Genomic DNA, 17,205 nt, shown 5'->3' with positions numbered 1-17,205 from the left:
CAATATTTCGTTCATTGCGCTAGTATATTCTCCAATGTTCCTATTCACCGCAGTGAAAAAACTGATGTGACTGCACGGTTATTTCGCTCATGAATGTAACTGCTTCACATCTATTCCTAAAAATAGCAAACTATACGTACAGGAACAAAGAAGAGAATGAAACAGAAAACATGTCTATCACGATGTAATCAAGCTTTTCGTCTCATCTTTCATCAGCATTAAAAAAATAAGAAGTATGAAGCGTGCAGCTCACATCCATATGGATAGTCACTGCTTTTGAGTGATTTACTGTTATTTATGAAATCAATCTGAATTTTAATCACTTCTTCACATCTGCACAATCTCTCCACGTCTTTTTTCAATTTTTTGTATTCCTATAGCGGGACGATAAGTACAGAGATTTCTCGAATTTCACTTCCAATATATAGCAGCTCCATTATCGAGAAAATGAAAATGAAAAAACCAACAAAATGTGCATTACTTATCTTATTTTTCCTTACAGTGACTTCGACTTTTCATTGAAGGAATAAAGAGAGATACACATATTTTTTGGAAAACAATAAATGTTGAATAATCAGCAAAGAGTACTTACATTATACATCTTTACACACAAAAAATTACTAGTAATGAAACCAACAATATTACATTAACAGCAACAATGGCACTGACCCACACGGCAAATTTATTACTCTTATCTCGTTATTTTTCCCTTCACAAAACGAAAAGAAGGAAAAGCTTTGCAGCAACATAAAGACTGAACAAATTCACCTCCTGTTCGAGCAAATATCGCTTGTTGTCTTCCCGTCTTCATTGAATGTCACTTCTGAATTACATAGTTGACTGCACGAAAAATCATACCACATAATTATAAAGTGGAAGTAAAGTAAGCCGGGGACATCAGTATCAAATGGAAGAATGACCAACTAATCAATAAGCAGTAAGTCAATCAAACCCGGATACCGACAGCTGCGACATCTTAAGAACTACTCAATAACAACACCAAATATCCATTTGATACGTCCAATCGCATTCTGAATCAGAACCTTTTGAGAAGGTATATTCTTGATGCCTAGTCTGCTCCGTTATCCCCAAAATATGGGCTGTATTACCTTTGACCTAAACTCTTGATCACTAATTCCTCCCTCATATTGTTCTCCCTGAACAGCCAGTTAACGATAAGCTAGCTGTGGGTGGGTTGTTGTCTCACCAGATTTCGGAGAATGTGGATTGTATTCGATTTACTATCCTCAGTGGATAGCTATTTGAAAAATAAAGTTGAAGCGAAATGACTTCACTTTTACACATTTAAGTTAAATTTAAAGAGTTTGCAGTAAAACGTGGGAAGTAAAAAATTCCATCTCAAACAGTTGGATTTTTTATCGGACACATATTCTGGTCACCAAAGAAACTTTGTTTCAAATAGCAACAATTAATTGATTACTGTGTGCTGGCCATAAAACATCCTTATGAAGTAACAACTTCAGGAAACATTGCATTTTGCACTGGAAATTTCTTCTTTGATGAATTGAGGGATTTCCTTCCGATTAAAAGTTGCAAAGAAACGTTTTTTTGTACGTTTTCTGTTGTTCCTTAAGAAAAAGAAGACAGCTACGCCTGTCTAAGAAAGCAAAGGTAATTTATCATCCGTTAGTCTCCCTAATATCATTTATTATTACACGCCTCATTTCATTCTATTTCTCACAGGCTTAGTGACAGAATGTATTTATCAATTTCCCTTTGTCGAGCCAATTAATATAACCTGAAGTTCGGTGATTTTCTTTGACTCTTCCAGTGTAATTGAATGCAAAGGAGCGAATTGTTTTAAGTAAACTTACACATAGGTAAATTGGTTCATTAATTTCAATGGGAAGTGAGAGGGAAGATAGCCTTCTATGCATTTACTTCGTGTTCTGATCTATTCTTTATACTTGTAGTTTGATAATTAATGTTTGCATTAGCAGGAATACATCCCGGATTATTGCAGTGGGTTTCTGCGTATTGTTGAAGCTGAGTCACTTTAAGGCGGGAGCATATATAGATCTTGAAGCCAACAAAGGAACCTCCAGGGATAGGCCTGACATTGATGAAGCCATACTTTTATTTTCACCAATGCATTCTCCTACCTTCTTTTTCTTTTTCCTTTCTGTGTAATTTTAATACCGATACTTCTCCTCCTTCTTATTTCTCCTTCACTTCCTCTCTGAGACAATCACCTATTGCGTCACATTACCGTGACCCTCTGCTGACCGTTGGGTACTGTAAAGCTTCATAATCATTCTTCTTGTCGTGCGTATAAAGAGCTCACATTTCCTTTTCATCATGGGAACGAAGAAGAAAAAAACGGCAACTATTGAAGTAAGGAAACAAAAAGGAACTGCGAGAGTGGAACTAAACAAGTAATAAACCAATGAAATGATAATGTAACTGAATTTTTTGTATACAAATATTCAAGTACAAGGGAATGGAAGGAGAAGAAAGGATGGCTGTTTTCTGAACAAATTATATTGCAAATGATTCTCTTTATCAGTCTTAAAAGTCATTAATTTATAGTTACTTTCCATGTTCATTTCCCACTACATTAATTTCATTTCTAATTGTGTGGGGAAATTCTGAGAACAGTGTTTGGAGCAAGAATTAAAGATAGAATTCAGCAGTTGTTGCAAAGAGCAAGCAAACATCGATGAGTGATTAGACTCCCTTGGTACCTCTGCTTTCCAGTTATTAGCTGCGTAAGATGGTGCGGTGATGCATCTCTATTACACATTGCGCTCATACAGCAAGTAAACAGATGAGTGATGATGGCCTTTGCTTCTGATGTTCATTTTCAGCATATCATCCCAGAAGCGCTCCATCGTGCTGCGCTTTTCTCATCACGTAAGAGCGACTAATTTCGAAACTGTAAGCAGTTTCAATACTATACTATTTTAGTTCCTTAACGTCGTTTCTATCTAATAATTTCAACTATCGATTTTGCTGAAAAGCTGTCATTACTATTGATGAAAAACTACCAGTAGGTTAAGAAGAAATATTTTTTTCACGAAACAATCAGTAGGAAAGATTTCAGTTTGATGTATACTTTAGCTATCAAGAAAAGTTTAAAAAGTTTAAATGCAATCAAGGATCTCAGATTGGATCTTTATTAGTTCATAATATGAATTTCTCCCAACTACAAGAGTACCTTCCATCAAACATTTCTGTTCTTTTATTTTGAAACCTTCATATCAAGTTATCATCTAAAATTATCATTTATCATGACTTCATTTCAAATTATTTATATAACCAGTATTTGTCTTTATTCATCACTTTTTCATTTTCCTCATCCTTATTACTATACTTTTACTTTTTGAAATATTTGACAGCTGTAGTCTGTACTTCATGGTTTTCTTATTGACTCCGATTTCAAACTCCGAATACATTTCTTATCTTTTTTAGAAAGTTTTTTTTTTTTTTTTTTTTTAAAGAAGTACGACTTATGGCAATGATATTCGTTCAGAATGGAAACTGAACAGTAAATTTGAAACAAACAAATTGTGAGTGTTTAGATCAAAGTTAAATCGAGTTTTGAGCTTAAACACACACATAGTTTTATCCGAGTGTAGTAAGTAAGAAAATTTATTAGTGAATATCCATTAAAAGAACTGTTCAAAAATAGTAGCGAATAAAGAGACATGACTTGTTCAGTTTTATTCAAAAGTAATGTTTCGTTTATATCAAATGTCAAATTTTGCTCCTCCTTTAAGCCATGCCATTGCATCATATGCTGGCACTTTTTTTGCTTCAAGCTTCTTTAGACAGCTTACTTCGAGACGAAACCACTTCCTCGATTTGTTGTTTCTCTATTTCACAAATAAACTTCCAAGTTTTCTTCAAAACATTAATACTTCAGAAGACATTAATAATGTAGAAACAGGAGCCGATGGAATTATTGATCTGATAGTAATTATTCATACTAATCAATCAATCAATGAGGGTTTATAATTTTAAAGACAAAACAAATTTTGTGAAACAATTCTTTCAAAGATAAGAACTCTCTAATCTTCTTTTCCAGCTCATTTTCTCGTTTCGTTAAGATTTGAATTGATTGGCATAATGCCTTTCTCTATTAAACCCAGTTGATCGATTTGACGCTATTTAGATTCTCTCTTTAAATGCATCGTTTTTTTGTGCTCTGTAAAAAAAAATTGCTTTTTACTACACTTCTTGCTCTGAAAATGTATAAAAAATCGGCGTCTCTAACAAGCATTTAATTGAACTACTTAAAGCAGAACAGGTTGAAAAGAGCTCATGGATGCTATATATTCGTTTAGAGTCACAAGATCATATCATCATCCTTCTTTATTCAGCGTCTTTCCAATCCGTTGAATGGCTCTCACATGCGATAGTTCCTTTTAGCCATAAACAAATAACGCTAATTAGGCGTTTGTTTCAAGTTGTGCAGTAACTTTATAAGCTGCTGAATTGAAGTGTATTATTGCTTCTAATTTTGAATTTATCTGTCCGCACAATTTACTTTTCACTTATTGATCTTTTTTATCAGTTCACTGTTCTCCTGCATTAATGTTAAGTAATTATTTTAATAAATGATGAAAATATTCAGCTCAATAATCATGCTAGAAGTTCAAATGGAAGAAATCTTTTCGTAATTAAGAGACCGAAGGTGAGTTTATGATATTTGTTTATCAAGTTGAAAAATTGAGTTATTCAAAAAGTCGAAAATATGCTAGCCTGATTTTCGCAATTTACCTCTCTTTGACTGACATTCTGAACTTTGCCGTTTTCGATTTTTGATTCACTGAGAAACAGCTGCGTATTGTCAAACTTAATTTATATAAATCGTGCTAACCAGATAATCATGTTATATAAGATAATTTTTGTTATCGGTTGTAAAGTATTTTTTGAAACCGTATGCGCTTATTCAATTTACCTGACCTATTCCAAGAACTTAAGAATAATGATAGGAGTAGCATGAGGAATTACATTGTTATCATAAATTGTCAAAGATCAGTATGTAAATTGTTTTTCGGAGTAAATTAATAGCTACTTTAACATGTTGATATAAGTATTAGCTTCTTGCTTTCCAGTAATTCCAATCTTCTCAAATGAAGCTCATGACAATTGATAAAAGATTTTACTGCAATTGATTATCAATTCTCTCAACTGTACTTGTTTTAGAAGTAAAATAAAAAAAGAATATTGAGATAATATGCATTTTTCTTATACTTAATATCTTTCCATAACATAAATGTCAACATTTTTTTGTTAACTTGCTATAACTATAGAACAAATTAGGATTAGTATCATCTAGACCCCCGAAAACCATATCCTAAGAATTTTTATCAGATCTGCAAAAACAACGACGCTATCAAAATCACTTCGTTTTTTAATTGCTATTTTATTAGCAATTCTGAATATTTTCATTTCTGATTTCTAATTTTTTTCTCAGATAATTTGTCAAATGAGCGTTCAAAATTTGTAATTTTCATTGCAAACAATCAATCGGCCACAGTTTGTTTTTGAGTAAATGTTGAAGATTCTAATGTTTCCTGAATTTCCACTATTCGGCTGATCTAGTCCCAAGATTCCGGTCAGCAGATTAATGGACTCTTTAGCAAAAATTTGGTTTATTTACAGGAGTTAAAGAGCGTATGGGACTAAAAATACGAAGTCCATAGCAGTACATTTTTAAAAACTTCTGAAATTGAGAAAACTTGGGCTTTATCAGGCAAAATAATTATTGCTTCCAAGTGTGGAATAATTCCTTCAAAGTAATCATTACATGCTTCACTTTTCTTGGTTATACCTTGCTAAAAATTCACTTCGAATGCCTTTTCTGTGTTTGATCGAAATGTCCAGGGATGCTTTTTTTCTGACTTTGCCAAGCATAAATCACAGCAATAAAAAGAGAGAAGAGTTGACCAGTTGATTCTTTGGCCAGTTTTCGTGATGAAATTGGATATTTGCATAATGGAGTGTCTTCAGAAGTCGAGATACTTTCGCGAGCAGGCGGGACTGAGAGCAGAAGTGTTACTCCCAGGAGAGACATTCTCTAACATTTTTCAATCAACGTAAAAGGTCCCTCCTAATAGCATTCGCTAATTCAGAGAGAGGCAGGGAGAACACACACAGAGAGAGAGAGAGAAAGGGAGAGAAGTGATCTAGTCGATGTTTCCTGATAGACATGGATTAGCTCATTTACACTTCTGGAGAACCAAAATTAATGGGAAATGTGGCCGAAAACAAGAGGTGCTGTGAGTAGGATAAGACTGATTTGGTTTAAAGGATTTCCTTGAATGGTAGTTCTTTTAAAGGATTCCCTTGAATGGTAGTTCTCTTTTCTCTCTTTCGATTCCTTCCATTTCAATTATCGTACGGAAAGGAATTGTTAAATTTTTTTTTCAAAAAATCGAGTTGAAAATAATGTTTGTTTCTTTCATGGCCTCACGTAAGTGTTTCATGTTGACACTTCTCCAAAATTGTCTTTTGACTTAATGCAATGAAAAAGAACAACTGTTGCCAAAGAGATAAGGAATTTCTTTTATATTCTATCAATTTTTCGTCATGTAGAAAAAATGAAGAAGTATTGATACAATCGCTTATCTACAGCTGGGATAGCAATGAAGAGATAATGAAATGAACGTCTTTTGGCAAATTCTTTTGATTTCTAGTCGATTTCTATTCAAAACATTTCAATTTAGACTTATTAGTCAAAATATTAAAATGCAGCAGAATTATTGAGGTTGAAAAATTCGGAAATCCACGGGTTGGTTAAATATGAATGATTAATGCTTATGTAATCATTGGCTGTTTTTGCGGTAATAAATATTTCTAGCAATTTGTTTTAAGACTGTGCTTCAATTAGATAACGGTAGCAATTATTGAAATAAGATGAGTAGGTCAAATTGACTCGCAGTGGTTGTTGGTACCTTTAAATTTAGTTTATCCTTTCCTTACGCAGAGAAGAAAAAAAGAATAGTTCTATGCATAATGCATGAACGCTTACTCATTGTATAATTAGGATGATGCTATTTTAAGACCAAATAAATTAATTTGGTAACAAGCAAAGAAAGGAAAGAATGAAAGAGATATATGGAAAAGGTCAGCTTAAGACAACAAATGCTATTAGCAATTGACCAATGACAAGTAATGAATACTTTTCAGTCTCAATAAGATTATTAAATGCAGTTTGAAAAAATAATGCTATAAATAATGATGAAACAGTTTGAAAGAGATGCAATCAATAAATGTTTACTTTTTGATCACTTCCTCGAAATTTTAAGCCGAACTTTTTCAAACGTTTAAAATTTTTGAATTTCTGTTTAAATCAAAAAAAAAAAAAAAAATGGGCATATCATCCCAGTATTTGATAGAGGGTAATCCTATTGCCATCTTAATCATCGATTCCTCTGCTAACTGTATTTTCATACATAGAGCAATGTAAGTCAGACGTATTTCTTCAAAATACCTTTTCACTAAACTTTTTTGAATATATTGTTTTGTGAAGAACAAAACAACTTCGTAAAAAACGAATGAGTAAACTGTTAAATGAGAGACAACCAACGATTAGCTATCATAATGTTTCCATTGATATTTGTATATATCATTTTTTCAAATTACGTAAATGTGGAAATTAGTATTGGAAAAAACGACATTTGATTATTCTTCCTTCTTGATGCTTTTGACTGGTCTTATTATGCCTGAAATATTATTGATGGACATTGTTCGAGAAGAAGAGATTTGAGGAGTATTGTGTCCTTTCCCCTCTCTTCCATAAAACTGAATGAAAGCTTCAAGACCTCAAATACAAATAATCCTGGCATGATCATTTCCTTGCTTGTTATTATGTTATTACTGTATTACTCCTTATTGTTGTCGTTGTTTTATTATTATTATTATTAATTATTATCATTATTATTATTAATTGTTATTATTAATTGTTATTATTATTATTATTATTATTAATTATTACTATTATTATTATTATTATTAGTAGTATTAATATTATCGTTATTGTTACTGTTATTATGAGTATCGTATTTGTTATTTTTGTTGTTTGCAAACTTCTTTCTACCATTCTTTTTTCTTTTTAAGAGATTACTTGAACGAATTTGGAAATTGTTGTTCATTGTCCATGATTTATGCAATAGATTTCATTGCTACTCCCAAAGGAGTTATGATCTCCACGAGTTTTTACAAATTATGGCTTAAGTATGAGACGAACTTGTACACTTCCTACTTCTTTTTATTGTTTTTTTATAACGTTTTCATACACATTACACACCTATTTTTACCGTTTTTTGCTTATTTTGGTATGAGAGTGACAACTTCTATTGTAAATGATAATGACACAAGCAGAGAAGCAGAGCAGACTTTAATCTTAATTGAATAATTTGAATAGTAGTGAAATTGACTTAACGAATGACTTAATGTATATGATTCACTCGTGTCATCGTTTATATCAGCTGAAACAGTTCTAGGGTCATGTTCATTGAAAATTAAGATCAAATCACAGAAGCAAATTCGTTGAGATTTTCGCCTTTTTATCATGCTAAAATCCTAGTGATCAACATAAAGCGAAAAAAAGTAATCAGAAAAGTAAAAAGAGAATCTTCATCACTGCCACTGCTAGAACATTATAAAATTGATAAAAAACTTCAAGTGTTTTAGCTGCAGGAAAAGTTTATTTCCGGTTTTTTTTTTCAATTAGTCTTTATATTCTTCTCTTAACCCTTAACGGCATAAAAGAAACAAAGGGGTTTATGTCATATGAAAACATTGTCCTTCAGTAATATTCTTCCTATGATAAAGTTAACTGTTGTAAAACTGAAGTTGCCGTCCATTTATTCATAATAGATAAGGATGTGGCCTAGAGCTGCCGGAATAAGAAGAATAACTTTAATCTTTAATAACTTGACTTTTAATAATTTTAATAACTTAATCATCCTAAATTTAAATCTTAAAAAAACTAGCTTAAATTTAAAATAATTAGTTGTTAATTTACTTCCGAGATTAGTGGGTAATCACGATTGGCAACATTTCACAAGGTAGCCAAAACAGGTCATGCGAGCGTAAAACTTATGAATAGAAAACAGAAACTGATAAAATGACACGTGACTTTTTGAATTTTAATTAATTTACTGAAATGAAATATGGAGAAACGCAGAGAAACTTTTTGATTATTAACTTTTTTTGATTATTTTTGATTTTTGATTATTAATTCAAGTGTCTTCAGCATCAGAATTTCCTCTCTTCAAATTCTGAAATTTTTAGAACTTTTGTAGTCGCTGGATACGTCATTTATCTTGTAGAGCATTATTCACTGAATTCCAGATAATTTAAGAAGACTCATGTCTCATAATCATTTCTCCTTGATAAGAGCATATATCTTTCATTTTTCATCCTATAAATCGGAACCTGTCCCAGATTTTGAATTCATTGATGCTTTACATGCGTTAAACCGTCCTGTACGAATGGAAAAAAATTGTTGTCCTGTAGGAAACCAAAAACGAATGCATACGCTTGTAAGATAGCTTTTTGCAATGTTTTAATTTCATTCAGAAATTTTGATTTCTTGACTTACGGATCACAGTTATTAAATGTCACTACTATATGACGGATAAAAAAAGCGGAGGACAATTTGGTTAACTTACAGTGAGTAATATTATCTTGGAGACAATAATGCATTTACGGAAGCAGTGGCGACTTGTACGGAAGAGATATAAGCAGTGGTGATGGACAACTGTGAAGATGAACCATTACGGTTATTTGCGGGTCGATTCCGATCCAACACTATCTTCCGAACCTGCCAGCAGTAAATATGGTACATTATTAATGGGATAAGTTTAAATTAAATTCCATTTTATTAGTTCGGGCAATGGAACTTAGTTGTCTCCATATTGCGGTTATTTGTAGGTCATTTTTACATCGAAGTCGTTTGTATTGGTATCAGTTATTTTCTTTTTCACTTCTTTTCTTAAAGAAGATTGAAAGGACTAACGATCTGAATCTGGCAAGAATGCAAATTCTTACAAAAGTAGACCAGCATTGTAATATGTTTAATACAATTTTCCTTTTCATAGCTAATTGATAATAAGAAAAAGATCTTTTCAGCGCGATACAAATATTCAGGTGATGGTGAACTTGGTCCATATAATTCAAACTTAACTGATGATCCTGAACAATACGAACTGGATGATCATGTGGGAGAAATGTCGCAAGCATTTATTCGAAACGTCAGTTTATATTTAAATTCAAGCAGTTTGAATTATTCGCTCTCTACCACATGAATCAGTCATTTATTAATCAAAAATTCCTAAAACTCTTCCTTTTCATATGCTAAAATATCATTAATGAATTATTAATCAAATTTAAACAATGAAACATTTCGGCTTATCTTTCCGTTTTATTGCATCTTTGATTGATTATTTCTCAAAGATGCTCAGAGCTTTAGTCCATACGCTTAATTTTAAAGTTATCTTTTTTAAAGTTATAAAAATTCACCTTCACTATTTTCTTTAAAAAGTACTTTGTTTTGATTTCGGAAAAACAATGAGTAATGGTAACTCCTTATTTAGAGTAGTAAAGAACAATACAAGAAAGCACGAGTTGAATCTTCTGTAATTCTTCTTGATCTGATTTTTTAATCGTCTTGTGATTTACTTGCTTGAATTTTATGAAGTCAAGTCAAAGTTTTGAAAACCTGACAAGATCGTTTCTATCTTCCCTTTTCTCTTTCTTTACTCTTGTGTCTTTCCTCTTTTGTCCTTTCTTTTGTGCAGTGTATCAAGTATTTCATTTCCTGGTTTTTCTAACAAAATTTTAAAGTCTTTTAAAAAAACAATTGTGAAGAAAAAGTGCAGTCCTTTAAAACAAAATAACAACTTATATACGTTTGTCATTTATGTTTTCTTCTTTAAAGATTAAAAATTCTTGAATACTTCATTTACCTTTTAAAATAATTAGCGTATTTGAATTACTTCGGAAAATGCGGTGCGAGATGTTTTCGTAAAAAACTGCGCTGCAAAATATTGGTCATAAAGTTTCTGCTTACTTTTGACTACACTTTTTGCATTACTCTGTGCAGTTCAAATTTTTATACTTATAAATGAAATCAAATTTTACTTTTCTATCTTTTGGCGAGTAATTTTTAGATAAGGATATTTTCAGAGGATAAATGAAGTAGCTGATGACTTTTTCGATAGGTTACATTTTGAAAATGGCAAAAATTGAATTTAAATTATTTTTTAAAGTTGGTAGCATAAAGTCCACAAAAAAAACAATTAAAATTGGTAGCGGTTATCACAATGCGATCTGTCCGCACACTGCTTTTTTCTCTAGTGTGCTTTTCGTTTTTTTTTCTTTTTTCCCACTCATAAAATTTTATTTTAAAGTGAAGAACAAAAGGGTAATATATATATTTGCACTTGAAGATGTAATTTGACACCTCCAAAAAGAATTAGTACCTTTCCACTTAACAATTCTGACATTTCTTTTTCTTGGGAAATTTCTTCTAAATTCCTATTTTAAGCAACGTTTCTACTATATCTTCACATCTTCTAATATGTAACTCACAAACCAAATTTCTTGACTTGTTTATTCAAAATCAAAAAATAACTCGTTAATTTACTTCTTGAATTCATATTCATTTTTCAATTATTTTGTAGATAAAAATTTCAAGTATTTATGTTTAAATTATTGAACTACACAATGGTTCAGAAATTCTAGATTTTGCTTGTAGGTCAGATTAAATAAGTTCTCCTGCTTGAAATATTCTTTTCCATGTCTTTTTAAAAATTATTTGGAATTTTTGTTGTCAGAGTCGTTACTTAACAGTAAACTTTTCTAATTCTAGTATAAACCGAAACATCAATATTAACGTTTCCTATCTAAAATTTAATTGTAGGAAAGACTTTATCGGGATAGAACATCCCAGTGCAGCGCTACGATGGATCATCAAGATTGGAGTGGGCGAGATCTTCTCGATGTACCCGATAAAACGGTATTTTTTATTCAGAAGAATGAAAATATTTACCTGATTTGAGCCACTGAATTTGTAATACTTTTACCCGTGCCCTGTAGTATAAATTAAGTATAAGTCATTTGTCACCGCAAATTAAGCTAATATAATGATGCCTTCGTGATAGCTAATGCTTTAAGTATGAACTAACTGAATTGGATGATATCTTTTCAGACTTGTATCGATCTTTCATCGACCAGTGAAGAGCCAACAAGAGATACCACTGAGGATGACGAATATGACCATCAGAGCGGTATCAGAAAAGTAAGGGTTGATTCAATTCACTTTCATTGTAATTGCTATCTACATCTTTCTCATATTTTACACCTGAATCTTTATAATAAGTATTACTGCAGCAGCAGAGATATTTGTAACTATAATGAAAGAGAGTTAAACTAGGCCGGCCACTCATATATATGTGATGTGAGTGATGAGAGAAGAAATGTGTCATGAAAATGAAAGATTTGTTATTTGCTTCTTGGCACTTTTGTTCTCATTGTGAATTGTGTGAGTGGATGAATATAGCAGATGTCAGTCAGATCTTTCTCCTCTTCCTAGTTGGCGATAACAAAATAAATACTTCATTTTCTTGGCTCATTTCTCTCTAAGTTAACTGTTTCCTCCAATCTTACAGCTATTTCTAAATAAATGCTCAAAAATACAAAAAGGAAAGCATAACAGAATTACAACAAATGATCATTTTGGATAAAATTTCAAAAACTGACAGCTTCACGAATTTCTGAGAGTGATCCATTCACTTTCTTTAATATTTCTGTGTTCATCAAAAATGTTTTGTTAGGTACGACATTCAGTCAGTCAGATATTTCTTTAGGTCTTTTTCCTTACAAACCTAGAAATGATTGACTATAAATGATGCAGATGACTAAAAGTAATTTAATCACTACAGCTATCTGTAGCTTTGACAGCGAATGAGTAAAGAAATATTAAAAAAAAAGCCCAATGTTTTGTATCCTTATACAAAGACTTTTGTAAAACGCATCGCAAGAAAATGCATCAAACGCATTTATCCAAATATGTAAATTAACTGACTAGGCCAATTCTCGACTATTTATGTCTGATTGTTAATTATTGCTATGTTTACTTCATCTCAGTACGCGAAACTAATTTTACCGCATGTTGGTTTGGTACTATTAACTTGTGCTTATACGGTTGTTGGCGCATCAATATTTTATAGTGTCGAGCAACCACATGAATTGGCCAACAAAAGGCGACAGGTAAATATTAGGAGATTTTGTTATTCAATATTAGCAAAACAGAGGTGATCTAGAGTAAAGCTGTACATCATTCACGGGTAACATTTAAATTCTTGTGATAAGAAAGATGATTGCTATGTACGCCTGAACGTGATGTGATAATCACTGTTGATTGCTGTTTACATAGTCCTGCTAAGTTACATAAGCATTCTCTAGAGGATCATAACCATCTGTAGAAAGTGTTTAGCTGGATATGATATACGAACGTCAGGAAGAGTTCGTGAATTCGTTGTTTACCTTAGCAATGCTCAATGAGACTCGACGTGAAGTATGGTCGCAGGTGACCAAACAGCATATGCATAATATGAGCGATCATCTTTTCACCGCCTTTGAAAAATTCTTCTTAACTGCTGCCGAAGTTCGTGCTAATGATACTATCGAAATATGGTCTTTCTCGACTGCTATCTTTTTCGCTGTTACTGTTGTCACTACTATTGGTGAGACTTTTGTTTGTTTTCGTTTTTAAGAATTAACAGTACTTATTTTATCTTCTATTACTCACTGAGGTAGTTATTCAATGATCTAATAACTAATCATTTCCCGGAAATTCTATTCCAGGATATGGTAATCCAGTACCTGTGACACATTTGGGTCGCATGATGTGCATTATCTTTTCACTATTTGGCATACCTTTGACATTAGTGACCATAGCAGACATTGGCAAATTTCTAAGTGAGCATCTAGTGTGGATGTATGGTAACTACCTCAAATTAAAGCATTTCTTATTGGAAAGGCGTCACTGGAGCAAAGGTCACAAGGAAAGAGTATGTGAGCAATGTCAAAGGCAGGGTCTAAGTACGGACATGCATTTTATTGAAGAACAGAGGCAAGTATAATCGGTTCCAAACTTTTCTAGATGACTACCTTATCTACCTTATAACAGTCAACATTCGCACAATCATTTAATATCATTTAGTGAGACTGTTTTTGATCTGTTTCAATATAAGATATTCTCTCATCACAGCCTGTGGATGGATCTCTTGCTTTGAATTTCTATTTGATTACTTCTCCTACACTGTAATTCGTTCTAAGGATATTTAAGTAAAGATTGCAGGATACCAGCAATGCTGGTATTGATGATACTTGTTGCATACACATCTTTGGGAGGTGTATTGATGTCTAATTTGGAGCCATGGAGTTTTTTCACTGCATTTTATTGGTCATTTATTACTATGACCACCGTGAGTTCTTTTTCCCTTTCCCACCATTATCATTTTTACCACTGTTTTTGAAAAGAATTTGTTGGTATTCAGCTATCATCTTATAAGCCATAGAGAGATGATAAATTTATCTTTTCAGGTTGGTTTCGGTGATTTGATGCCACGACGAGATGGTTATATGTACCTCATTCTACTTTATATTATTTTAGGTTTGTTTGAACTCATTGCAAGTATGAATATTATTTAGTTGATATTATTAAATATATTATAAACTGACTTCACGAGCATTCATGTTAGCATGAATGATTGAAAAGATTAAAAAGAACAAGATTTTCCCAGTCGAATTGAAAGAATTAATTTTAATATTTAATATCTTATCTAGGTGTTGACTTGAATAAAAATTCCAATTAGGTAATTTTTCATAGGTTTGGCGATCACGACAATGTGTATTGATTTGGTCGGAGTACAATATATTCGTAAGATCCATTATTTCGGTAGGAAAATACAGGATGCTCGTTCTGCATTAGCCGTTGTTGGGGGAAAAGTACTGTTCTGATTTCCTTAAATTGCTGTTTTTTAACTGTAATTTTTGAAGTAATGTAGTTTGGTTCAAAGAGACACTTCTTTATAAGTCCACAAAATTTTCTTTTTATTAATTTTAATGCAAATTAATTTAGTGCAATGTAAAATTCAAGCATATTTCTGGGAAAAATGATATTGGATATTCTATATTTTTTCTTCTAATTACTTTGGATAGCAGTCTCAAAAAATCTTCGAACTTCTAATTTGAAAAACAAAATCTTAGGTGGTGCTTGTATCTGAACTATATGCAAATTTGATGCAAAAGCGAACAAAAAATTATGATCGGGATGCGTTTATAATCGACAATTTTCATATATCGAAACATGTTATACCATTTATTCCTGCCGATATTCGGTGGATTCGGTAAGATCTTATCTGATTTAAATATTCGACATATACAATATGGAAAGTAGGTTTTAACTATTACTGTTTAATATTTTAGGCGCAAAATGTTAGTAAGAATTGCGTATCTGTACTCAAGTAAACAGCAGTTGTTATACCTGAGTCACATACTTTTTCAGATATATAGATCAAAATGCAGAGTCATTATCATCGTCGACTTCAACTCTCGACTTACATTCCTGTCGCTTTTGCCATTCTCGATTTAGCATATCGCGTTACCATCCTTGATCTCACCTGTTCCCATCTTATTACAATTTTTATTTCAGCATTTTACACTTCTCGAATTTTTTTAAGACCAAATTTATATTTTTATTAGATCGTTGTCTTTAAATGTACTGCTGTTCCAGATAATTTCAAACCAAAGGAAAGAATTTTTTTTCTCAATACTGCAAATTTAAATAGATACTGCTTAAGACTATAGTAGTATAGCAAAATAATTTACAAAATATTATTTTATTAAACCAAATGAATTCGGTTAATTGCTACCGTAACTACCAAGTTTCTTAAATAACTAGCTAAATTGTCTCGAGTATTCGAAAACGGATTAACTGAAAGTAATACCTAGTAAAATAATATGCAGCAGAAGTGTCTGGCGTAGCTTTCCACCATATTTTGGATCTTCGTTTTTTCAGGGATTTTTGACTATTATTTCAATGATGTGTTAAACAATGGATTTTAATCTAACTTCAATCTCAATTCAATGTCTTTTTTTGCAATCTGATAACTAAGAATCTTTTTAACATTTGATTCAAAAAAGATGGAGAACGGATGAAATGTCATCGATGGAATAGATAGAGTTTTTCTCTGGTGAATTTGTTCATTCTTTCTTTCTTAAAAGGAGTCTGTTTGATATAAACCCTATGACTTCTTTTCGAATATGATAATTTAGAGCCTTAGTTGTCGAGAATTGCTGTTCATCTTGTGAAATGCTCAATTTTTCGATTCATTCATTTCTATGGTTAAAACATTGCGAAAACTACAAGATATTTGTCATGTTTCATTTCTTCAACGCTACTCTTCATAGCACTATCATTAAATACAAATCTCCTTTGACGATATGGCACTTTTCTGGGATTTCTTCAGAAAAATAATGGAGCTCTTAAATAGGCATTAGAAAAAGATATAAACTTATAGAAATAAGTGAAAGATTATAAGTCATGAAAGTTCAGGCCTGCCATTGTCTTCAACAGTCATTATTCCAGATTAATTAAAAAATGTTACAGTTCAAATATAGATCCTTCCTGTTATTAGTAGTTGTAAAGAGCCAGAAATGGTGAACGAGGTCGTATAATTACATGGTAATGAATTACACAAATGAAACAAAGAAAATCGGAGAAGTTACAAAAGTTATCAAATTATTTAACGCCATTTGCTTAAAAGAAGTCAATGAGGAAGATATCGGTTAACAAATTCTTTCTTTTACTGCCTTCCAATTGTCTTATACTTTGTTACATCACAGCATATTGTCCTCCTTCTTTTTCTCTTCTTTCACTGCCTTTTTATTTACGGTTATTCTTCAGTCTTTATAAAAGTGTGAAATTTGCATGAAAAAACTAACTCTATATGGTATATTCCAAAGATCCCAACTATTTCTTCTGAGTTATATTTCGAGTGCCAGTGATAGGACAAACGAAATTCTTTTGAGAGTGAACGACAAAGATGAATTTAAACTGAGGACAGATCAAGTTTCCTTTAATGCTGTCATCTATCATTATAGCATATCTAGAAAGATTCTCGATTGGCTTTTTCCATATCACATTATTACCAGCTATTG

The 17,205-nt window shown here is 31.9% G+C and overlaps 2 protein-coding genes across 2 annotated transcripts; one reads left to right on the top strand and one right to left on the bottom strand.

The window, feature by feature from the left end:
• Nucleotides 1–40: 40 nt before the first annotated feature.
• On the bottom strand, nucleotides 41–863 carry Bm17384 (Uncharacterized protein; the record flags this gene model as incomplete). The annotated part of the gene is made up of 2 exons (XM_043076994.1): nucleotides 41–116; nucleotides 769–863. 2 exons carry the CDS (start codon nucleotides 861–863, stop codon nucleotides 41–43), a joined length of 171 nt encoding a protein of 56 aa, XP_042932928.1.
• An 8,881-nt stretch (nucleotides 864–9,744) lies between these two features.
• Nucleotides 9,745–15,659, top strand: Bma-twk-7 (Uncharacterized protein; the record flags this gene model as incomplete). The annotated part of the gene is made up of 12 exons (XM_043076993.1): nucleotides 9,745–9,817; nucleotides 10,108–10,229; nucleotides 11,900–11,995; nucleotides 12,188–12,277; nucleotides 13,126–13,248; nucleotides 13,475–13,724; nucleotides 13,846–14,113; nucleotides 14,342–14,468; nucleotides 14,587–14,656; nucleotides 14,873–14,991; nucleotides 15,253–15,392; nucleotides 15,551–15,659. 12 exons carry the CDS (start codon nucleotides 9,745–9,747, stop codon nucleotides 15,657–15,659), a joined length of 1,587 nt encoding a protein of 528 aa, XP_042932927.1.
• Nucleotides 15,660–17,205: the final 1,546 nt, after the last annotated feature.

Source organism: Brugia malayi, assembly GCF_000002995.4.
Source record: "Brugia malayi strain FR3 genome assembly, contig: Bm_v4_Chr1_scaffold_001, whole genome shotgun sequence".
In the NCBI taxonomy this organism is placed as follows: domain Eukaryota; kingdom Metazoa; phylum Nematoda; class Chromadorea; order Rhabditida; family Onchocercidae; genus Brugia; species Brugia malayi.
Note: the sequence above shows the minus strand (reverse complement) of the source record. Positions and strands in the feature narration are given on the sequence as shown.